Genomic DNA, 19,339 nt, shown 5'->3' on the forward strand with positions numbered 1-19,339 from the left:
CTATTTGTTACCACGAACTGTATCTTTTTGCGCGATCAGACGGATATTAATATCCGATGTCTTCTGTAGCCCTTATGGTTTGCCGTAATGTTTTATTATCTTCCAAATTTAGAAAACAACAAGAAGACTTCGGAATCATAAGCCCTAAAAATTTTCATACACAAACAAATAAGAGGAATCTAATTCAACAAAAATCTCTAGTTTGATACATAAAGCTGATTCATTACCTGCAACTGCAATTGCAAACTGTCTCACATAGTAACTATGATGAGTCTATACTTGATGCAAATCTTAAATTACAAAACTTTGTGAGCATTCCCGTAATACCTGTTTATGAATGAAGACTTGGCTATTTCAGGGGAACCAGGAAGCGACACAGGATAAAACTTGTAAAACCTGATACTATCAAATGCAGCTCTTGTTTCATCGCCCATCTCCTGCAACATTTTCTCCTTAGCTTCCCTTGCTTCACGCTGGGCTTTCTTGGCTTCTCTAACCTTCTCCTTCACAAAATCCTTAAATGCATCCTTCTCATCAGCAGCTAAAGCTTCTTGTTCTATCAACTCGTCCGCTACCTCGTCCAGGACATCCAGCTCCCAATCAAACGAACATATCAGTGGAGGCTCAGATTCTCTAGAAAACAATATTTGTACTTCACTTTCTTGCTGATCATCCTCATCTTTCTTAAAGGGGTTGTAAAAATGAGGCAAGCAATAGTCATACTCCTTCGCCCTGTCGATTCCCAACTGCTTCAATCCAACCTTTCTTTGCTTGCACCTCAGTATAAATACCCTACAGCTTTTGAGATCTTCCACCTTAGCATCCCTTCTTCCCAATGGAATATAGGGATACCAATCCATCTTCAGCCGCTTCATAGGCCAAATCTGTTCATTTGCTCGTTGAACTGATACTATTGCAATTTTATCAGAGGGAGCAAATCGTGAAACCACAGCAACAACCACGGGCACAAGGGAAGCATCAGCTATGCCCTGTGTTTCCGTGCAGCCAAAGAGATAAACGTTTTGGCCAAGCAATTCTCCACCTTCCTCGAAAGCATTCTCCAAGTTGGAGAAATCCCAGTTGGACCCATAAATCTCATCCATCGCTTCCCATTCAGTTCCAACGGAAAACACCTGACGCCATAAATCTTCCATATTCCTCGTCATTCTTTCAATATACAAGAAACACTGGATCACTGGTGAAGGAAGAGGAGAAGGAGGGTTAGAACTTAGAACTTGGAAGATATTACCCTGAGAAGTTCGACATAAAAGAAAGAAGTGAATCCTACGCTACCTAAGTCAACTGAAAAAGGAGTTGACACAATCGCGGGAGGAATTATAACATTTAAACGACACACAGGCGGCGGATCAATTTGTTTGGATTGCATTTTTATAAATTTTTTAATAAAAAAATTATTGTAACGATTTGATATATATATATATATATATATATATATGAGATAAAAAATGATTGAAAAATGTGTCCACAAAAAACGTAGTAATTTTTCTTTGAAAATTTGCAATCCAAACACTCCAGGTGTTTTTGGAGGAAGATGAGCATCAACCGTCCTTGAACAGTATAATGAGTGTGTTTGGACAGCCAATTATTTGGCCAAATATATTTGCTGACATCACCATTACAATTTCCAATACACCTTTTTATCTTCCAAATTATCTTTTTATCTCACATACATTACATCACAAAAAGTGCTACAGTAAAAATATTTCAAATAACTTACAATCCAAACACATTTTTTTAACGTTTTGTAATTTTATGTAAATTTTTTATACATGTGATGTAATATTTTGTTACTGTTTACGTGGATTCTCTATTGAAAAATTTTACAAGTAATTCACATATAATTATATCTTATTTTAAAAATACTACATCGTTCAGAACAGTTATTACTTTCGTTGGTAACCTAATCCGTTTTTGGAAACTAAAGAATGTGTAGTATGTATTAATACAAAAGGTGTTTGAAAGGCATTTAGGATTCACTGATTAATTCCTTAGAATATTGTCTAAAAAATATCCGACAACGCTTTCACACTCTTGTTTTCCTAAACTATTTCAGCAAGCAGGCAAGAGTTATTATTATTTTTTTTTTAAAAAAAAAAGAAGAGCTGGGCTCTATTTTTTTAAGAAAGCTTCACCTGCCAAGGCAGGATGCCAAATAATTTTTTTTTTAAAAAAAGTCTCTTGCTCTATTAGTCTAGTAGTAGAAGGGGTCTAAATCACTGTTGCTATAGGAGAATTTCTATACAACCCATTGAACTCATCAACTTTTGTCATTATATTATAGAGGGAAGAGATAAAATAATACGAGAAAAAAAAAAAAGAAAATCTGGGCCATGGATTCCTCATCCTCATTGTTTCCTTCAACACCGGAGTTTGGTAAGAAGTATTCAAGCCAGAATGTTCTGCCAAACCAAGTATTAAATATATATATATATATATATATATTTGCAATTATCAAATAATTGTTATAAAAGCAAACTGGTCAGAGATCCTATAGTGTATACAAATGTTGTTTATACTGTAGAGAAAAGTTTAGTATCAAGAAGCAGATCCATTACTGACAAACTACTTGAGGAAAAAAAAAAAAAAGAGATGAAAATGTGCTCCATTTCATGTAGACCCATTTTTCTACTTAAAATAGTTAAAACCAAACTAATTCCTAATTCCATTTTCAATCTGATTCTCAGGTTTTTTTTTAATCTTTTAATGTCAAAGTTTACACTTTTTCCCCCAATTTCTCTTTCTCGATTCCAATTATTTTCCACAGCCATTAATCAAATTTCCCAGATAAAAATAACTCAAGAAAGGAAGAAATTAAAATCATAGCCAATTAGAATATCCTGAATACTAACTTCCATAAAAAAAAAAATACTAATAACTATAACGTGAATCAAGAAAAAAGCTCATAACTATACTAGAAAAACCTACAAAAACAATGTACATAAAACTAAGAGACACTTGAACGAAGTGAAATTTCAAAAAAAAAAAAAAAAATCAAAGTTTACACCATTCTACCCCAATGGCTCCTTAATTCTTCCTTGATATCAAACCATTTTTGACAAATTACTTTTGAAAAAAAATTAGAACCTAGATAAAAGGTACACCGTATCATGTGAACCCTTTTGTCCACTTAAAGCAATTAATCCAAAACCAGATCCTAATTTCCATTTTTACTCCAATTCTCAGCTTTTTTTTAATCTTTTTTTATGTCAAAGTTTAAACTTTTTTTTTCCTCGTAACTGTTTCTAGGCTCCAATTAATTTTCTAGGACAATCACAACAGAGCTACAAATAAAATTTCCAATATAAACTCAAGAAAGTATTAAAAAAATCATATCCAATAGGCATACTCTGAATACCAACTTGAAGACAAAAAGCGCCAAAAAATAAATGACTTAATAAATAAATACTTACTTTAAAGTCTATGGGAAGAGGTGACACTCAATCATTGAAGCTCAATCAAATGTCCACTTGAATAAGTTCTAAATCTAATTTCTTGAAGAACATGCTCATTCTTTTTAGCTATAAAATGATAAAAATCTACAAAAGCCAATCTGAATTGTATCGCAAGCTAAAACCCAAAAAAAAAAAAAAAAAAAAAAACTTTTATTGCAGTATGAGGTAAATGTCATACTAGTATTCAATGCTCTTCACAGTTGTTTTCCTTCTTACATTCGGCAAAATTTGTCATGTAAAGTTTCATTTCGAGTAGTTTAATCCTACCCCTTTCATTAAGAAAAGGGTTAATCACATTTTATCTCCTTAAAAAATACCTCATTTCTCAGTTTACCCCCTAACCTTTAATTTTGCTCATTTAACCCCCTTCAGGACAAAATTGCTCTTGCATTATTTTGACTTTTCATTTACCTTATTTTCCTTTCTTTTATTTCTTTTTCTCTTTTTTCTTTATTTAATTCTTCCTCTTTCCCACAAAAATCTTCACTTTAATGATTGAAATTAAAAAAGAGGAATTATAGAGACTTATCTTCTACTTAAATGATTAAAAAAAAATATTCAAATCACTTTCCTAAAATACAATTTTTTTAGCCTTTCAATTCTTTTAATTTTGGATTTTCCTCTTTCCTTTCTAGTTTCTCATTTTATTCTCAAGAAAATATCATAAGATGAAATTTTTTTCCTTTCTTTTATTTCTTTTTCTCTTTCTTCTCTCTTTCATCCTTCCCAATAGAAATTCCATTTCAATGAAAATTTTTGTTTTGAATTTGTAATTGCATATTTCTAGGTGAAGATTTAAAAGACATCAAAAATTAATTTTGATTTTTTGTATGATGCCACGTGTCACAAATTTCAATTGATGATTATTAATCAGGTCACAATTTCATCTTAAGATATTTTCTTGGGAATAAAATGAGAAACAAAAAAGGAAAGAGGAAAATCCAAAATTAAAAGAATTGAAAGGCTAAAAAAATTGTATTTTAGGAAAGTGATAGATCCCTGCAATTCCTCTTTGATAAAAGAATTTGAATATTTTTTTAATCATTTAAGGAGAAGATAGATCTCTGCAATTCCTCTTTTTTAATTTCAATCATTAAGGTGAAAATTTTTGCGGGAAAGAGGAAGAATTAAATAAAGAAGAAAGAGAAAAGGAAATAAAAGAAAGGAAAACAAGGTAAATGAAAAGTCAAAATAATGCAAGGGCAATTTTGTTCTAAAGGGGGTTAAGTGAGCAAAATTAAAGATTAGGGGGTAAACTGAGAAATTGGATATTCTTTAAGGGGATAAAATGTGATTAACCCTTAAGAAAAATTTGTGTTTTGGCGATATTTTAAGCATAAAGTTTCCATATTTCCACTTGGTGAAAAGAAAATAATAGGGTTCGTTTGAAATTTGAAAGTCTATCCATTAAGTTATTAAACAATTAAGTACTATATTTGAACACATTAACTTTAAGTGCTGAATTAAATTATTAAACAAGACCTTAGTCTTTTTTTTTTTTAATTGCTGAACATTTAAGGTTAGGCTTAGTCATCTCTCTTTTCTTTCTTTCAATTTTTTTCCCTTTTGGGGTTTTTGTTGAATTCAAAGCCTAAATTGTGGACTTTTTCAAGTAACAATTGTTGAATTTGTGGCATCAATTTATATTCCACATCGGTAGAGTTGAGAGCTTGGGTAAGGGCTTGATAGTTATAAATAACTCTCAAGCAAATCAATTCAATTACATCAAGTACCAAAAACAAAAGAATTACAAAAACAAAAGAATTACCCAAAAAGGATTTTGTAATTCTTTTGTAATGTTTTCTTCTCCTAAATTATAAGAGCAGGCTGCTTGAGTGATACTCGGAGAGTAGGCAAAATTGGCCGAACTCCGTTATCAATTTCCGGGTGCGTTCTTTTCTTATCTTTTTTTATTTGTTCCACATTTATTTATTAGTTTCTTTTCTATTGTAGTATAGTATTCAATATATTTGTCTATATTTGTCGGGTTTATTTGTAGTGTTTTATACGATTCATTTGGATGTATTTTCTTATTCGTGTGTACGTAATATTTATGTATACACGGATCTAGTTGTAATAATATATCGTGCACGTAAATTCTGTCTAGGAGACTGGGTTTTAAGTGGGACCGCTTGTGACCTCTCTAGCCTTTCATGGAAATTTACTTAGAATGGTAATTCTGTCTAAAGAGATTGTTTCGACGATTTTTTCTAGAAATTATTGAATCGGTTCAATCACTAGTTGTATATTTTGAATGAAAAATTACCCGATTTCCCCAACAAGTGGTATCAGAGCTGAAGGTTCATCCTTTGGCTTGTTTGTAGTTTGTTATATTGAATACTATCATTTGAGTCTGTAATGGCATCTGACAATTCCACGTCAAGAATTATATCTGGGGCATCGGCTTCCTTGTCCACATGGTCGAGGATTCCAATGTCAAGTTTGAAGGTGGCGGTGGAGACATTTGACGATACTGGCCATTTCGGCATGTGGCAAAGTGAGGTCATGGATTCCCTTTTCCAACAGGGTCTTGACATTGTCATTGAAGAAAAGAAATCAGATGACATAAAAGAGAAGGAGTGGAGTACCATAAATCGGTTGGCATGCGGAACTATTCGATCGTGTTTGTCCAGAAAGCAAAAGTATGCTTTCAAGAACGAGACTTTTGCATGGAAATTGTGGAGGGCATTGGAGGAGAAATTTCTGACGAAGAGTGGTCAGAATAAACTCCTAATGAAGAAAAAATTGTTCCGATTCGATTACCAACCAGGTACTATTATGAATGAACACATTACTATGTTTAATCAGTTAGTAGCAGACATGTTAAATTTAGATGTAAATTTTGAAGATGAAGATTTGGCTTTGATGTTGTTGTCGTCCCTTCCTGATGAATTTGAACATTTAGATACTACATTATTTCATGGAAAGAAAAATATGTCTTTAGATGCTGTATGTTCTGTTTTGTATAGTCATGAATTGAGAAAGCAGGATAAAAAGAAAAATAAAGTAGCTACAGCAGATGAAGCGTTAGTGGCAAGAGGTCGTCAATAAAGCCAATCAAAGGGGAGAAAAGGAAGGTCCAAATCAAAAAGCAGAGTTGCCAAAGATAAGTGTGCTTTCTGTCGTGAGAAAGGGCACTGGAAGAAAGAATGTCCAAAGTTGAAGAAGAAAGGGAAATCTCCGCAAGACGTAAATGTTGCAGAGTACAAAAGTGATGCGGAATCAGATTTCTCTTTGGCTGTATCACCTTTGACATTCCATTCAGATGAGTGGATTTTGGATTCAACTTGTATCTACCATATGTCTCTCATGCGGGAGTGGTTTTTTGAATTTGAAGAACTTGATGGTGGCATTGTGTACATGGAAAATGACAATTCATGTAAAATAGTTGGGATAGATTCAATCAAGCTACGTAATCATGATGGATCCACTAGAATCTTGAAGGATGTTCGGTACGTGCCGAATTTGAAGAGGAATCTCATCTCCTTGGAACTCTTAGAATCAAAAGGCTTGAAAGTGAAGATGCGAGATGGAATTCTTAAAATAACTTCGAGAACACTTGTGATGTTGAAAGGTGTGAGAAAGAATAATCTGTATTATTACCAAGGTATAGTACAGTTGTTGGAACAGCAGCAGCAGCAACATCTTCTAGTAGCAAGAAGGATGCGGAGGCAACAAAGTTGTGGCACATGCGATTGGGACATGCTGGTGAAAAATCCTTGCAAAATCTTGCAAAACAAGGATTATTGAAAGGTACGAAAGTTTGCAAATTAGAATTTTGTGACCATTGTGTTCTGGGAAAACAAAGAAGAGTGAAATTTGGCACTGGTATCCATAATACCAAGGGTATTTTGGATTATGTGCACTCAGATGTGTGGGGACCTGCCAAGACTCCATCCTTTGGTGGCAGGTATTATTTTGTCACTTTTATTGATGATTTTTTTAGAAGAGTTTGGGTGTTTACTATGAAGAACAAAGATGAAGTGCTAGGGATTTTCCTTAAATGGAAAGCTCAGGTTGAAAACCAGACGGGAAGAAAGATCAAGATTCTTCGAACAGACAATGGTGGAGAATACAAGAGTGATCCCTTCCAGAAGATAAGCCAAGAGTGTGGCATAGTTCGGCACTTCACAGTTAGAAGAACACCGCAGCAGAATGGGGTGTCGGAGCGTATGAACAAGACACTAGTGGAGAAAGTACGTTGCATGCTGACTAATGCTGGGTTAGACAGAAAGTTTTGGACTGAGGCTGTAACATACGTTCAACATCTCGTCAATCGCTTGCCATCATCTGTAATAGGTGGCAAGACTCCATTAGAGGTATGGTCTGGAAAACCTGCAACAGATTATGATTCTTTACGTATTTTTGGTTCTACTGCATATTATCATGTAAATGAATCAAAATTGGATCCACGTGCAAAGAAAGCTCTGTTTATGGGTTATAATGCTGGAGTTAAGGGATACCGATTGTGGTGTCTAGAAGCAAAGAAAACCATTATCAGCAGGGATGTTACATTTGATGAATCTGCCATGTTGAATAAGGTAGCACATGATGAGACCAGTGGTACTCCGCAACAGGTGGAGTGTACGTCAAAGCAGGTGGAGTTTGAGCAAATAATGGTGAGTCCAGCAAACAACACCATCAGTGACTCTCCCATGGCAGAAGAGGAGTCAGATGAGGAAGAGATTTCAATCCAAAAACCTCAACAGCAGCAAGAGTCAATTGCCGTCAATAGGGCAAGACGATAAATTCATAAACTTACTCATTTTGTTAACATGGTGGCCTATGCACTTCCAGTTATTGATGATGTTCCATCTACATTTTCTAAAACAATTCGAAGTACAGAAAATGATAGATGGAAAGATGCTATGGAAGAAGAGATGCAATCTCTTCAGAAGAACAAGACGTGGTAGTTAACACAACTACCGAATGGCAAGAAGACAATTGGATGCAAATGGATATTTGCAAAGAAAAAAGGATTTTCTGACAAGATTGATGTTCGTTACAAGGCAAGATTGGTGGCTAAAGACTACGCTCAGAAGGAGGGAGTTGATTATAATAAGGTATTTTCTCCAGTTGTTAAACATTCCTCTATTAGAATTTTATTAGTCTTGGTAGCGCAGTTGAATTTGGAGCTAACTCAACTTGATGTGAAGACCGCGTTCCTTCAAGGTGATTTGAAGGAGGAAATCTATATGTTTCAACCAGATGGATTTAAAGTTGTTGGTAAAGAAAATTGGGTTTGTAAACTGAGCAAATTGTTGTACGGATTGAAACAATCACCAAGGCAATGGTACAAACGATTTGACCAGTTCATGATGGGCCAGAAGTACACAAGAAGCAAATACGATCACTGTGTGTATTTGCGCAAGTTACAAGATGATTTCTACATCTACTTACTCTTGTACGTTGATGATATGCTGATAGTGTCAAAGAGCCAAGTTGAAATTGACAAAATGAAGGCTCAGTTGAGTAAAGAGTTCGAGATGAAGGATTTGGGAGAAACCAAGAAAATTCTCGGCACGGAGATAAGCAGGGATAGAACGAGAGGCAAGTTTTGTCTAACACAGAAGCAGTATTTGAAGAAAGTACTACAACGTTTTGGCATGAATGAAGATTCAAAACTTGTAAGTACTTCGCTTGCTCCTCATTTGAAACTTAGTAGCCTATTATCTCCAAAGACGGATGAAGAGCGAGCATATATGGCGAAAGCCCCGTATGCTAATGTAGTTGGTAGCTTGATGTATGCAATGGTGTGTACGAGACCCGACATTTCACAGGCAGTTGGTGTGGTAAACAGGTTTATGCATGATCCGAGCAAGGGTCATTGGCAAGTTGTGAAATGGATTCTACGGTAAATCCGAAATACCGTAGATGTTGGATTAGTATTTGAGCAGGATAAATCACTTGGTCAATGTGTAGTTGGATATTGTGATTCTGACTATGCAGGTGATTTGAATAAGCGACGCTCTACAACTGGCTACTTGTTCACGTTTGCTAAGGCGCTAGTTAATTGGAAGTCTACTTTGCAGTCAACGGTGGTTTTGTCTACAACGGAGGCAGAGTACATGGCGATTACAGAAGCTGTAAAAGAGGCATTTTGGCTTCAAGGATTGCTTGAAGACTTGGGAGTTGGTCAAAAACACATTGACGTGTTTTGTGACAGTCAGAGTGCTATTCACTTAGCAAAGAACCAGGTCTTGCACGCAAGAACAAAACACATTGTTGTTCGTTATCACTTTGTGTGGGAAATTCTCGAAGAAGAGGAGATTTTTCTCCAGAAGATTCGGACTACGGAGAATCCTGCAGATATGCTGACCAAGGTGGTTATAAGAGCCAAGTTTGAACATTGTTTAAACTTGGTTAACATCCTGCACATTTGAATTGGCGCCTGAGGGCGCAAATTTGAAGGCACCGCAAGGACCATTTGTTATTTTTTGTTTGTGAGAAGATTTGTATTTTTTGGGTGGGACTAGAAATTATGCCAAGGTGGAGATTTGTTGAATTCAAAACCTAAATTGTGGACTTTTTCAAGTCACAATTGTTGAATTTGTGGCATCAATTTATATCCCACATCGATAGAGTTGAGAGCTTGGGTAAAGGCTTGAGAGTTATTTAGTTATAAATAACTCTCAAGCAAATCAATTCAATTACACCAAGTACCAAAAACAAAAGAATTACCCAAAAAGGATTTTGTAATTCTTTTGTAACGTTTTCTTCTCCTAAATTATAAGAGCAGGCTGCTTGAGTGGTGCTCGGAGAGTAGGCAAAATTGGCCGAACTCCGTTATCAATTTTCGGGTGCGTTCTTTCCTTATCTTTTTTTATTTGTTCCACATTTATTTATTAGTTTCTTTTCTATTGTAGTATAGTATTCAATATATTTGTCTATATTTGTCGGGTTTATTTGTAGTGTTTTATACGATTTATTTGGGTGTATTTTCTTATTCGTGTGTACGTAATATTTATGTATACACGGGTCTAGTTGTGATAATATATCGTGCACGTAAATTCTGTCTAGGAGACTGGGTTTTAAGTGGGACCGCTTGTGACCTCTCTAGCCTTTCATGGGAATTTACTTAGAATGGTAATTCTGTTTAAGGAGATTGTTTCGACGATCTTTCCTGAGAATTACTGAATCGGTTCAATCACTAGTTGTATATTTTGAGTGGGAAATTACCCGGTTTCCCCAACAGTTTTGCCCACTGCTTCCAAGGTAAAACTATAAATCGTCTAAAGGAAACATCGTTTTGGATATATGCCCACTAGATTTTGCAGTCTTTAAAAACTTCAAAATCTTATTGACACTAGGCTAGTTTTCTTCAAACATCTAGCTGACCCATTTTTTTTTTTTTATTCTTGTTTCTTTTTTCTTTTCTTTTTGTTTCAAGGGTAACCTGTAACTTTATTAGCAACAAAAGACAATTATTTTATGCATTAAAGGCAAATATAAAATGTTTTTGTTTAGAAGACATTATAATACAACTGTTTAAGTAATTAGTACCTGTCAGAGAGAGACAGAGAGAGAGAGCGAGAGGCAAAAGTTGCCTATGCTAATCTTTACCTAAACCAAAATCCTGTCATCCAACCGCTATTCTTTGCAAACAATTCCTCATTAATCATGGAAATTCTTGATTCCAACTGTACACTCCCAAGAAATACAAGACAGAGGACTGAATTTTCCCTAGCTGGCAACAACTAAGTCCTTAAGCTTTGCATAATTTAATCTATCCTAGTAATGTCAGATTGAGATGAAGCAAGAAAAGGTTGATATAGTATTATATTAATCTTTATGATAACACATCTACTATTGTAACCTTAAATTTAAGAATCACTCACACAAATGTCACTTAAAAATTAATTTTTTGGCATTTTGATATAATCTCTAAGCGGATCAATATAGTGAAATTGATCATCTATTAAGTACCCATATACTAGTTTTGATGTTTATATATTATGTTAGATAAGATCTACCACTTCTCATACAGAATAATTTTAATATTTATTAGTCTAACCGTATTAACAATGGTCTATTTGTGTCTTTTATTAAAATTTTCACGCACTCTAGTGTAACAGTTAAATTATATCAAGATGATATAGTACAAACGTCACAAAAATGAGCGTCAATAAAACTTTACATGTAAAAGTTTGTAAATAAGATGTATTCAAAAATCAAATGCAAACGTAATTGACACATATGAACTATTTTTATAAACTAATCAGCTATGCTATAGTTAAGATACTTATAATAACATCCTTTGCTGACACAGTTTCATGTATTGTATGACTTGTAAAATTCATGAATGCAAAAAATTTATGTTTTACTCTATAAATTTATTTTTACTAACTCTAAAAATAATTGATTATCTTAGAGTTTATGAAAAAAGTTAAATAAAAATTTGCTATAACATTTTTATATCAATGTTTTTATCATATCTCTTGCATTAACAATAAAGAATACTATATTTAATTTTAAAACATTAATATTTTAATGACTCATTAGTTCAACTACTAAGCCACTAGTTGAACCAATAACTTATTGACCCATCCTCTTTGTCGGGTTCCTATATATTCGAGGTACGTTTAATAACAATGGTGCAAAAGCTTAAAAGAAAAAACTTTTGGATGCCAATTGTCCTAGTATAAGTTCTACATGCAATGTCGCAATATTTGGTTTAGTTTAGGTGCAAAGTGTTTCAAAAGAAAAGTAAAGAGTACTAATTGAGAGTTATTGAAATATTGGGTTTGCATAATTCTCACTTGGCCCGCCATCTTCTATTTTTTATTTTAGTTTCTTTTATGTTTATCTCTATCTACCAATAGAATCATTATGCTCATCTGGTTTATCCCTTGGCAAAAGCATCGTTGAGTCATTGAATCGGTAGAAAAGAAGAAGAAAAATATGATGGGTAGCTCAGGATTCTCATAGAAATTGAGCAATCATCCAAAGCTTCCCAAAGGTAAGGTTATTGCAGTGGTGGTTTTAGATGAATGGGATGAAGCACATCCCAATCAATATAATTGCATCCATGTTGCCGAAACTCTTGTCATGAACTAAGAGTGGTGCTCCTGAGAAGTGGAGATTGATCTATTTATCTTTGGTGGGACAGAAGAGTACAACACAAAGGAGAGAAAAAAAAAATCAATGTCGGATACAAAACCTTGAGATTAATTCAACTATGGAAATAACACTGCAAACAATTTTCCCCCCAAAAAATGTAAGGGACTTTCAGAAAGAAAGAAAGCAGGAAATGCTAAAACAAAACAAGTTCTAACAATTTAGTAAATTTTGAATTAAGGGATATGAATTAGAGGGTATCTTTTAAGGAGTGTAAAAGTGTAAAATTCACAGGCCTCAAACTGAATGGTGGAAGAGATGAAATAAGACACTACCCAACACGAGGTAGAGGGATTGAGGGCAGCAAAACCACGATGTGATGATTGAGGCCATTGAATCTGGGACTTTATTATGAATTAGATGGGTGTTCTGATAAAATTTTCTTTTAACAACTCAATTACTAATCTATTCTGCATGTATGGCTGGGGGGAGAGGGAGAAGTTGCAGGTTGGATTGGAGAAGACAAATGGTGGGCTAGGTTTTAGGATAAAGAAGGGGCTTGGGTCATTCTGTATCAAATTAAAATATTAATGGCTTTTTCATAGTTTTGAGAAAAACCGGAATAACAGGCTCCTGTGAGTTTGAAACTATTACTGAAATAAAAGTTTTTGCTGAAATAAAACCCAGACAATGCTTAAAAGTTTTTATTTTTTACTGTGAGTTCCTACAAATTTTTTTTTTTTAAATTTTGCAATCATACCTGGACTCTCCTAATTTTTCCTTGAAAGCTATTTGGATTTAATTCATTTTTGCTAAGAGACCATTTACAATCAATAGAAATCAAAGCTAATTTTGTTACCGTACATGAAAGACCTCCTGCAAGCAACCTATCAGCAACTGCAGAAGCCCACTTCCTATAAGCTGCTGTGAGTTCCCCAGGATTTGTGTCCATTTTCCCATCAGTAGGAGGTTTGCCAAGCTTGGAAATAGCAAAATATGCCAGAACTTGGTCAGGATCACTGAGAGCTTTACTTTGAAACCAAGTCTCCAGCATCCCATTCTGGAAAAAACAGTTGCTTTGAAACCCGAGCATGGCTATGGCTCTGACCTGATTCATACTTTGGGTTGATCGAATTTAAGAACAAGTGAGAACCGTGCGAACTGTTCAAACCGGAATGAACTGCTGAACCGACAGTTTTTTCGTTTTTGTCTATTAAACTAAAACAAAAAAAGGAAAAGAAAAGAATAGGTTCTTCTTAACTCCAAAGACTAATCATTAATTGCCACATTGACTCACTTTCTTCTCATCTTTTGTCTCTTATCAAGTTTTTATTTCTATTTTCTAGTTACCTGACTTTTTCTAAGCTCCAAGTTTCATTTTTTTAAAACAAAGTTACAATGCTTAATCCCCAAAGATATGATTTAAAGTCTAACTCACAATAACTAATTCCTAAAGACATGAATTCTTTTTAATTTCAGAATATTGTAGTTTGTTTGGGTAGGATTTAAGATTTGTTTTGATAGATACAATTGAGATTAAAAATTTTATTTGTGAAAGTCCAAGTTCTTTGAAAATATTAGACTTAGAAAAAATCTTAAATTATTCCATTGGGTATCTATTCTATGCACATATATTTATATAATTTATTTTTTAAAAATTCATTGAACTGAGGTTGAACAGGTTCAATCAGTTGAACCAAGATTTGAACACATTACCCCTTCAATTAACGGCCTGATTTTCAAAACACTGAAAAAAAAACCAAATCTGCCAGATTTCCAGGATCTATTACAACTCTGCGTAGTGCTTACACATCAACCTTTGTCCTCTTCAGTAGCAGGGAAAACACAAACCGTGAAGGCGAAAAGTAAAAAAATTTGTGCAGGAAAATTATCAAGTAATTAAAAGTAGTTGCACACCACCTTGTTGCCATGTATATTTGTGAGAGGAGACGTAGTTGCTGCTGAAGTTGTAGGAGGAAAAAATAATAAACTAATAAAAAGCGAAGAACACTAGAGCCAGGCGAAGAGTGTTGAAGGAATTTAAACCAAGTTATCTTAGTATTTAGTTTCCTAGTTCTTTTAGTTTCTTGTTTCGATGTCTGGTTTGTTTAATTTCCATATTAGTTTAGGTAATCTCAACTCAATTTCCAAATAAGTTTCAGTTTATAATTATGTTTGTTTAGGAAGTTTAGTAATCTATAAATACTACGAGTGTAGTAGATTATTACTTAAAGAGTTGAGTCGAATTTTGGAGAGTTAAGTTGAATCTTGTTAAGTTGAGCTGAGGGAAAGCCTCTAAGTTGATAAAGTTACGACATGATATTGTTATTGCTAATATTTGAGTTAATAAATTATTGAGTATTTGTTATGTGTTTATTCTCCTCCTCTTCCTACATATCTTTGTACGTGTTAGAATTGCTTCCACTGCTCACATTTTATTTTGTGTAAGCAAGTGGTATCAAAGCTCTGGACTTTGATCCTGGGGATCCTAGAGCTTGTTCATGAAATTAAAGTATAGATCTGTGTTATTTACAACATTGTAACGTTTTTGTCTTTGATGGTAAAAAAGATTTTGATGTCTGGATTTGGATGATGAAGCCGCCTTTTCAAACTATTGGACTTTGGAATATTATTATAAAGGGGTTCATGTAACTTGTAGAAGATACAAAATTATCAAGCGATGCAATTAATGAATTAGAGAGGAATAAATAGTTGGATTGCAAGGCATTCCACCATCTCAGCATCCAAGTCCAGATACATGTAGCTAAGAAATTCATACATGCAAAGATGACAAAGGAGACTTGAAAATTTTTTATGACAAAGAAGAATTGTGTGATGAAAAAGAAGAAAAAGAAGTTTTTGATGAAGCAAAAAAAGAAGAATCGCAGAAATTATGAGGGCACGTGAAGATGAAGAATTTGTGGGTGAAAAAGAAATTTCACATGTGATTGAAAGTGAAGTCGTTGATGATATGAAAGCTATGATTGAAGATTGTGATGCTGTAGACATTCTTGATGAATTATTTGAAGAAAACAAATCAATTAGTCGGATTGGTTGATATCAATTATGGAGTTGAAGATTTTATTGAAAATTGTGACACTACTTTAAGTGATGGGATTGTTCATCTTGACAAATTTGAGGGTGTTGCAAACATTGGCAACTATGATTTTAGGATTTTAGCAGCTGCCTGTCAATTGAATATCATGGTTTCTTGTTCTTCATGCTTTTAGTTATCTAGTAGTAATGTCTCACGCGTGTTGGCCGTGATTGTATTAATCCAAAATATTACTACACTTTTAAGATACTAAAATGTTTCGTAAAATTTTGATTGTTAGGTTTAGAGTAGAATAATTCTTATATTTTTTGAGTTCTTTTAAGCAATTTTTGTAAAACATTTTTAAATTTTGAACTCTTATATGGGATTGGTTTTTGATTTGGGACAATTTTAGAAACCTTAGAAGAAACCTCCCCTGAAATTTTTTATAATATCACTCAACTCTCCCAAGGATTTTAAAATCTCACTTACCTCTCCATCAACTTGACAAGTTTAAATATTTCTATCAAATGTCACAGTGACAAAATTACCCTTACTCTTAGCAACTATTTAACAAAGAAGCCAAAACAAAATAGAATTTTTAAATTAAAAATGTAGATTAAGAAAAACAAATTGCTATCTAGTAATGGTCCATATTTCTCTATACAGAGGAGGTGATAGGATAGCAAAGGATGTAGATAAACTAAATCTAGTCAAAGTCAATCATTTAGGAGGATTTTGGTGAATAATTAACACCTTGAGAGATTTTGTGGACAATTATAAGGAAGTCAAGAAATTTTAGGTAATATATTTCAATACACGATATATTTTAAATTATGCTAAAAACTAAAAATAATCGCTTCATATGTGTGGTTTGTAATATAAATTCAACTTATAAAAAAAGTTTTGTAAATAAGTCAGAATTAAAAAATTAATCAAAAATGATCTAATGACCAAAAATATATCTAAGAATATCCTTTGACTTTGTTAAAACATCATGCATTATACCAAGTAATAATTGTTGTATATCTATAAAAGCACTCACTATTGCATTTATAACTGCTCATATGTTTATGTTTTTATTTTTTAATCTTATTTTATTTTTTATTGTTGTTATAAGCTTTATAAGTAGGATAACATAAAGGTACTATTGGAACAAAAGTTTATGTTTCTTGCATTTTTTTCAAAGGGGCTAAAATGTTACAAAAAATATCAATATGAGGGAGATAGGAGAGATTTTGAAAACCTAGAGAGTGCTAAGTGATATTATGAGAAACATCAGGGGTGGTTTCTAAAATTATCCCTATTTATTTTTATATCATTACTGAAATTTTAGTATGAAATGAACCGATAATTCCTATAGGTATTGAATAAAGTAAGTTGAACTTTTTTAAACCTTCATTGGATGGTCCTTTTTGGTAGATCTGGATTTTGTTGAGATTTCTGCTAGCACTGATTTGTTTGCTGTGGTCACTATAATTGGGGATTTAATGCATCAATGATGGCAACTTTTGGTCATGTTTTAATCCTATTTTTTACTATTTTCCAAGCAAAAAATACATTAATTGCAAATGCTTTTTTTTTTCTTGTCCAGCTGTTTGGTTACTTTACATTTTCGTCTGATATTTTATGGTGCAACTCCACATTGTCATTTTTTTGTCATCGTCACTTTATCTATATTATCCTACTCTATTCTAATCGAAGGGGAGGCTTAACTAGGCTTACCAGGGACTGAACTATCATCGGACCAGACGGGTGCGATGGTAGGTAAAGTTTGAATTCTTGACCTTCCACCCCACCAAACCTTAAGGACTTGGTGGTGATCAACGGCACAAAAGCTGTTGGTTACATTGTCCTTTATTTGGGTGAATGTAAAAATGTAATAGTCAGGATTAAGGGAAATTTTCCAAATTTTCCAAGGATTAATTTTAGAAACCTCACTCAAAGTTCATCCTAATATCATCTAGTACCCTTAAAATTTTAAAAATCTCACTTACCTCCCCTATCAACATGATGTAACTTGATGTCCTGATCAGAGGTGATGAAATGACAATGTTACCCCAATATTTTCCTACTCTTTTAAGTAGCAAATGGTTGGGAAAAGAAATGAAAAGTCCTACAGTCTAAAATATCTGAAATAACATGAATGACATCTAAAATATTTTTCTCCCTCTTTGTTAGAAAAATCATAGCCTTTAATGTTCATTTTTGATATAATTGATCTCCTGAAATTTTCACCCTAACTTCCCTCTTCGTGGGAAAATTTTTGTGTCTCTTTGGTACAAAATCTTTATTTTAATTTCTTCCTTATTCCAACCAATGTCTTAAAGTTTTTGCCTTTTCATAATTGAAGTAGTTTTAGAAGTTATTCATGCACACAACGGTATTCTCCAATTACAGTGTCTCTAAATTTATTATTTATTGTACTTGCACCTTTTCATATTCTAAATTTAATATTTCACCTTATTTATATTTTTTTCATATTTCAAAATTCATAAATCAAATTGTATAAGGGTAAAAATGGAAAGATAATGTAATCTTTCTCCACCAATGCATTTTTAATATTACTTTTACACATAAGGGAAGACAATGTCAGAGCTATGTGAGATTCTTGAAACTTCAGGACTATTAGGTGATATTAGGATAAACCTCAAGAGAGGTTTCTGAAATTAACCCATTTCCCAAATATTGTAAGGAAAATCATACTATGTTGTTTTAAAGCATTGATTCACAAAAATTAGATGAACCATGTCGTTTTAGAAGTCCATTACCGAGACTTATAAATGTCCAGATGTAATGAGCTGATTGGGCCCAACCATTTTCTCTCTCTTCTACTTCTTGAATCCCTCTCTCTTAGCCAATTTCAATTACTTTCTTTTTGTCATGCAAATATCCTCCTTTTCTTTAAATTCTTACTAAATTCCTAAAGAATTTGACAGTATACGAAACCAAATTGAATTCAGCATCTCCCACCCAATGCCAGCAACGACAAATAAGTGGTAGCAGTGATCCTATCTTCGGCCATTACAACTTCAATCACCATGAACCAGTTTGAGTGTTTAGTAGCTAGCAACCAAAATGCAACTACCAAGAACACAAAGAAAAAGAATTGCAAGAGATCGGATTCTTCAATTCTATTGGAAAGAACCTAGGTTGAAGCAGACCAATGCATCAAGGAAATGGCACCATATAGAAGCAGTTATCATCGCTGTTCGATAAATAACATTTCTTCAACTTTTTTCTAAAATTCTTGATTTAGTAGCCTTAGTTTATTTCTATTTTAATTTCTTATCTTTTTCGTCTTGAGATTTGTTTTATTTTTTTCGTCTTCAATCTTAAAGATTCTTGATTTTTGCCTTTTTGTGTATATTTCGAGAAGTTTTAAGAATTGCAGATGTCTTTAACAGCTTTGAGAGACGTTTTATATTTTTTTGGGGTGGGGTTGAGGAGATAAAGGAGAAGGGATAACAGAGTTTACTATGATGAAATAGTCGTTGACACAGAATTTAGTATGATGAAAGTGGTGTTTGAATCCCTATTTTTTCAGGATCACTCAAGCATAAGCTGTGTTAGATACTTCAAGTAATAGTGACTCACAGGTATATCAATTGCGATATACAAAAGAGTTAATTTTTAGAGTTATTTTATGTCTAAGCTTGGACTAAAATCGGAACAGTTGTGGACGGAGGAAGCCGATTGAAATTTGGTAAGGTTTTGCAACCAAAAGTTTTCCTTCACAATAGGGCACAATCGCCCTTGCCTTGGGTCATGAGGA

At 33.5% G+C, this 19,339-nt stretch overlaps 1 protein-coding gene across 1 annotated transcript; it reads right to left on the minus strand.

Moving 5' to 3' along the window:
- Window positions 1-11: 11 nt before the first annotated feature.
- LOC113729625 (protein HEAT INTOLERANT 4-like) lies at window positions 12-1,298 on the minus strand. Its single transcript, XM_027253891.2, has 2 exons — window positions 328-1,298; window positions 12-144 (listed from the first exon to the last, which is right to left on the minus strand). Exons 1-2 carry the CDS (start codon window positions 1,164-1,166, stop codon window positions 96-98), a joined length of 888 nt encoding a protein of 295 aa, XP_027109692.1. The 5' UTR covers window positions 1,167-1,298; the 3' UTR covers window positions 12-95.
- Between the last annotated feature and the right edge of the window lie 18,041 nt (window positions 1,299-19,339).

This window comes from Coffea arabica, chromosome 2e (genome assembly GCF_036785885.1).
Source record: "Coffea arabica cultivar ET-39 chromosome 2e, Coffea Arabica ET-39 HiFi, whole genome shotgun sequence".
NCBI lineage: Eukaryota > Viridiplantae > Streptophyta > Magnoliopsida > Gentianales > Rubiaceae > Coffea > Coffea arabica.

What these genes read in the sequence shown, in the direction of transcription:
- LOC113729625 (XM_027253891.2), bottom strand. Translation starts at nt 1,166, where the DNA reads ATGACGAGGAATATGGAAGATTTATGGCGTCAGGTGTTTTCCGTTGGA. An exon ending in AAGTCTTCATTCATAAACAG is followed by an intron (nt 145 to 327) that starts GTATTACGGGAA and finishes GAAAATTTTTAG; the next exon opens with GGCTTATGATTCCGAAGTCT.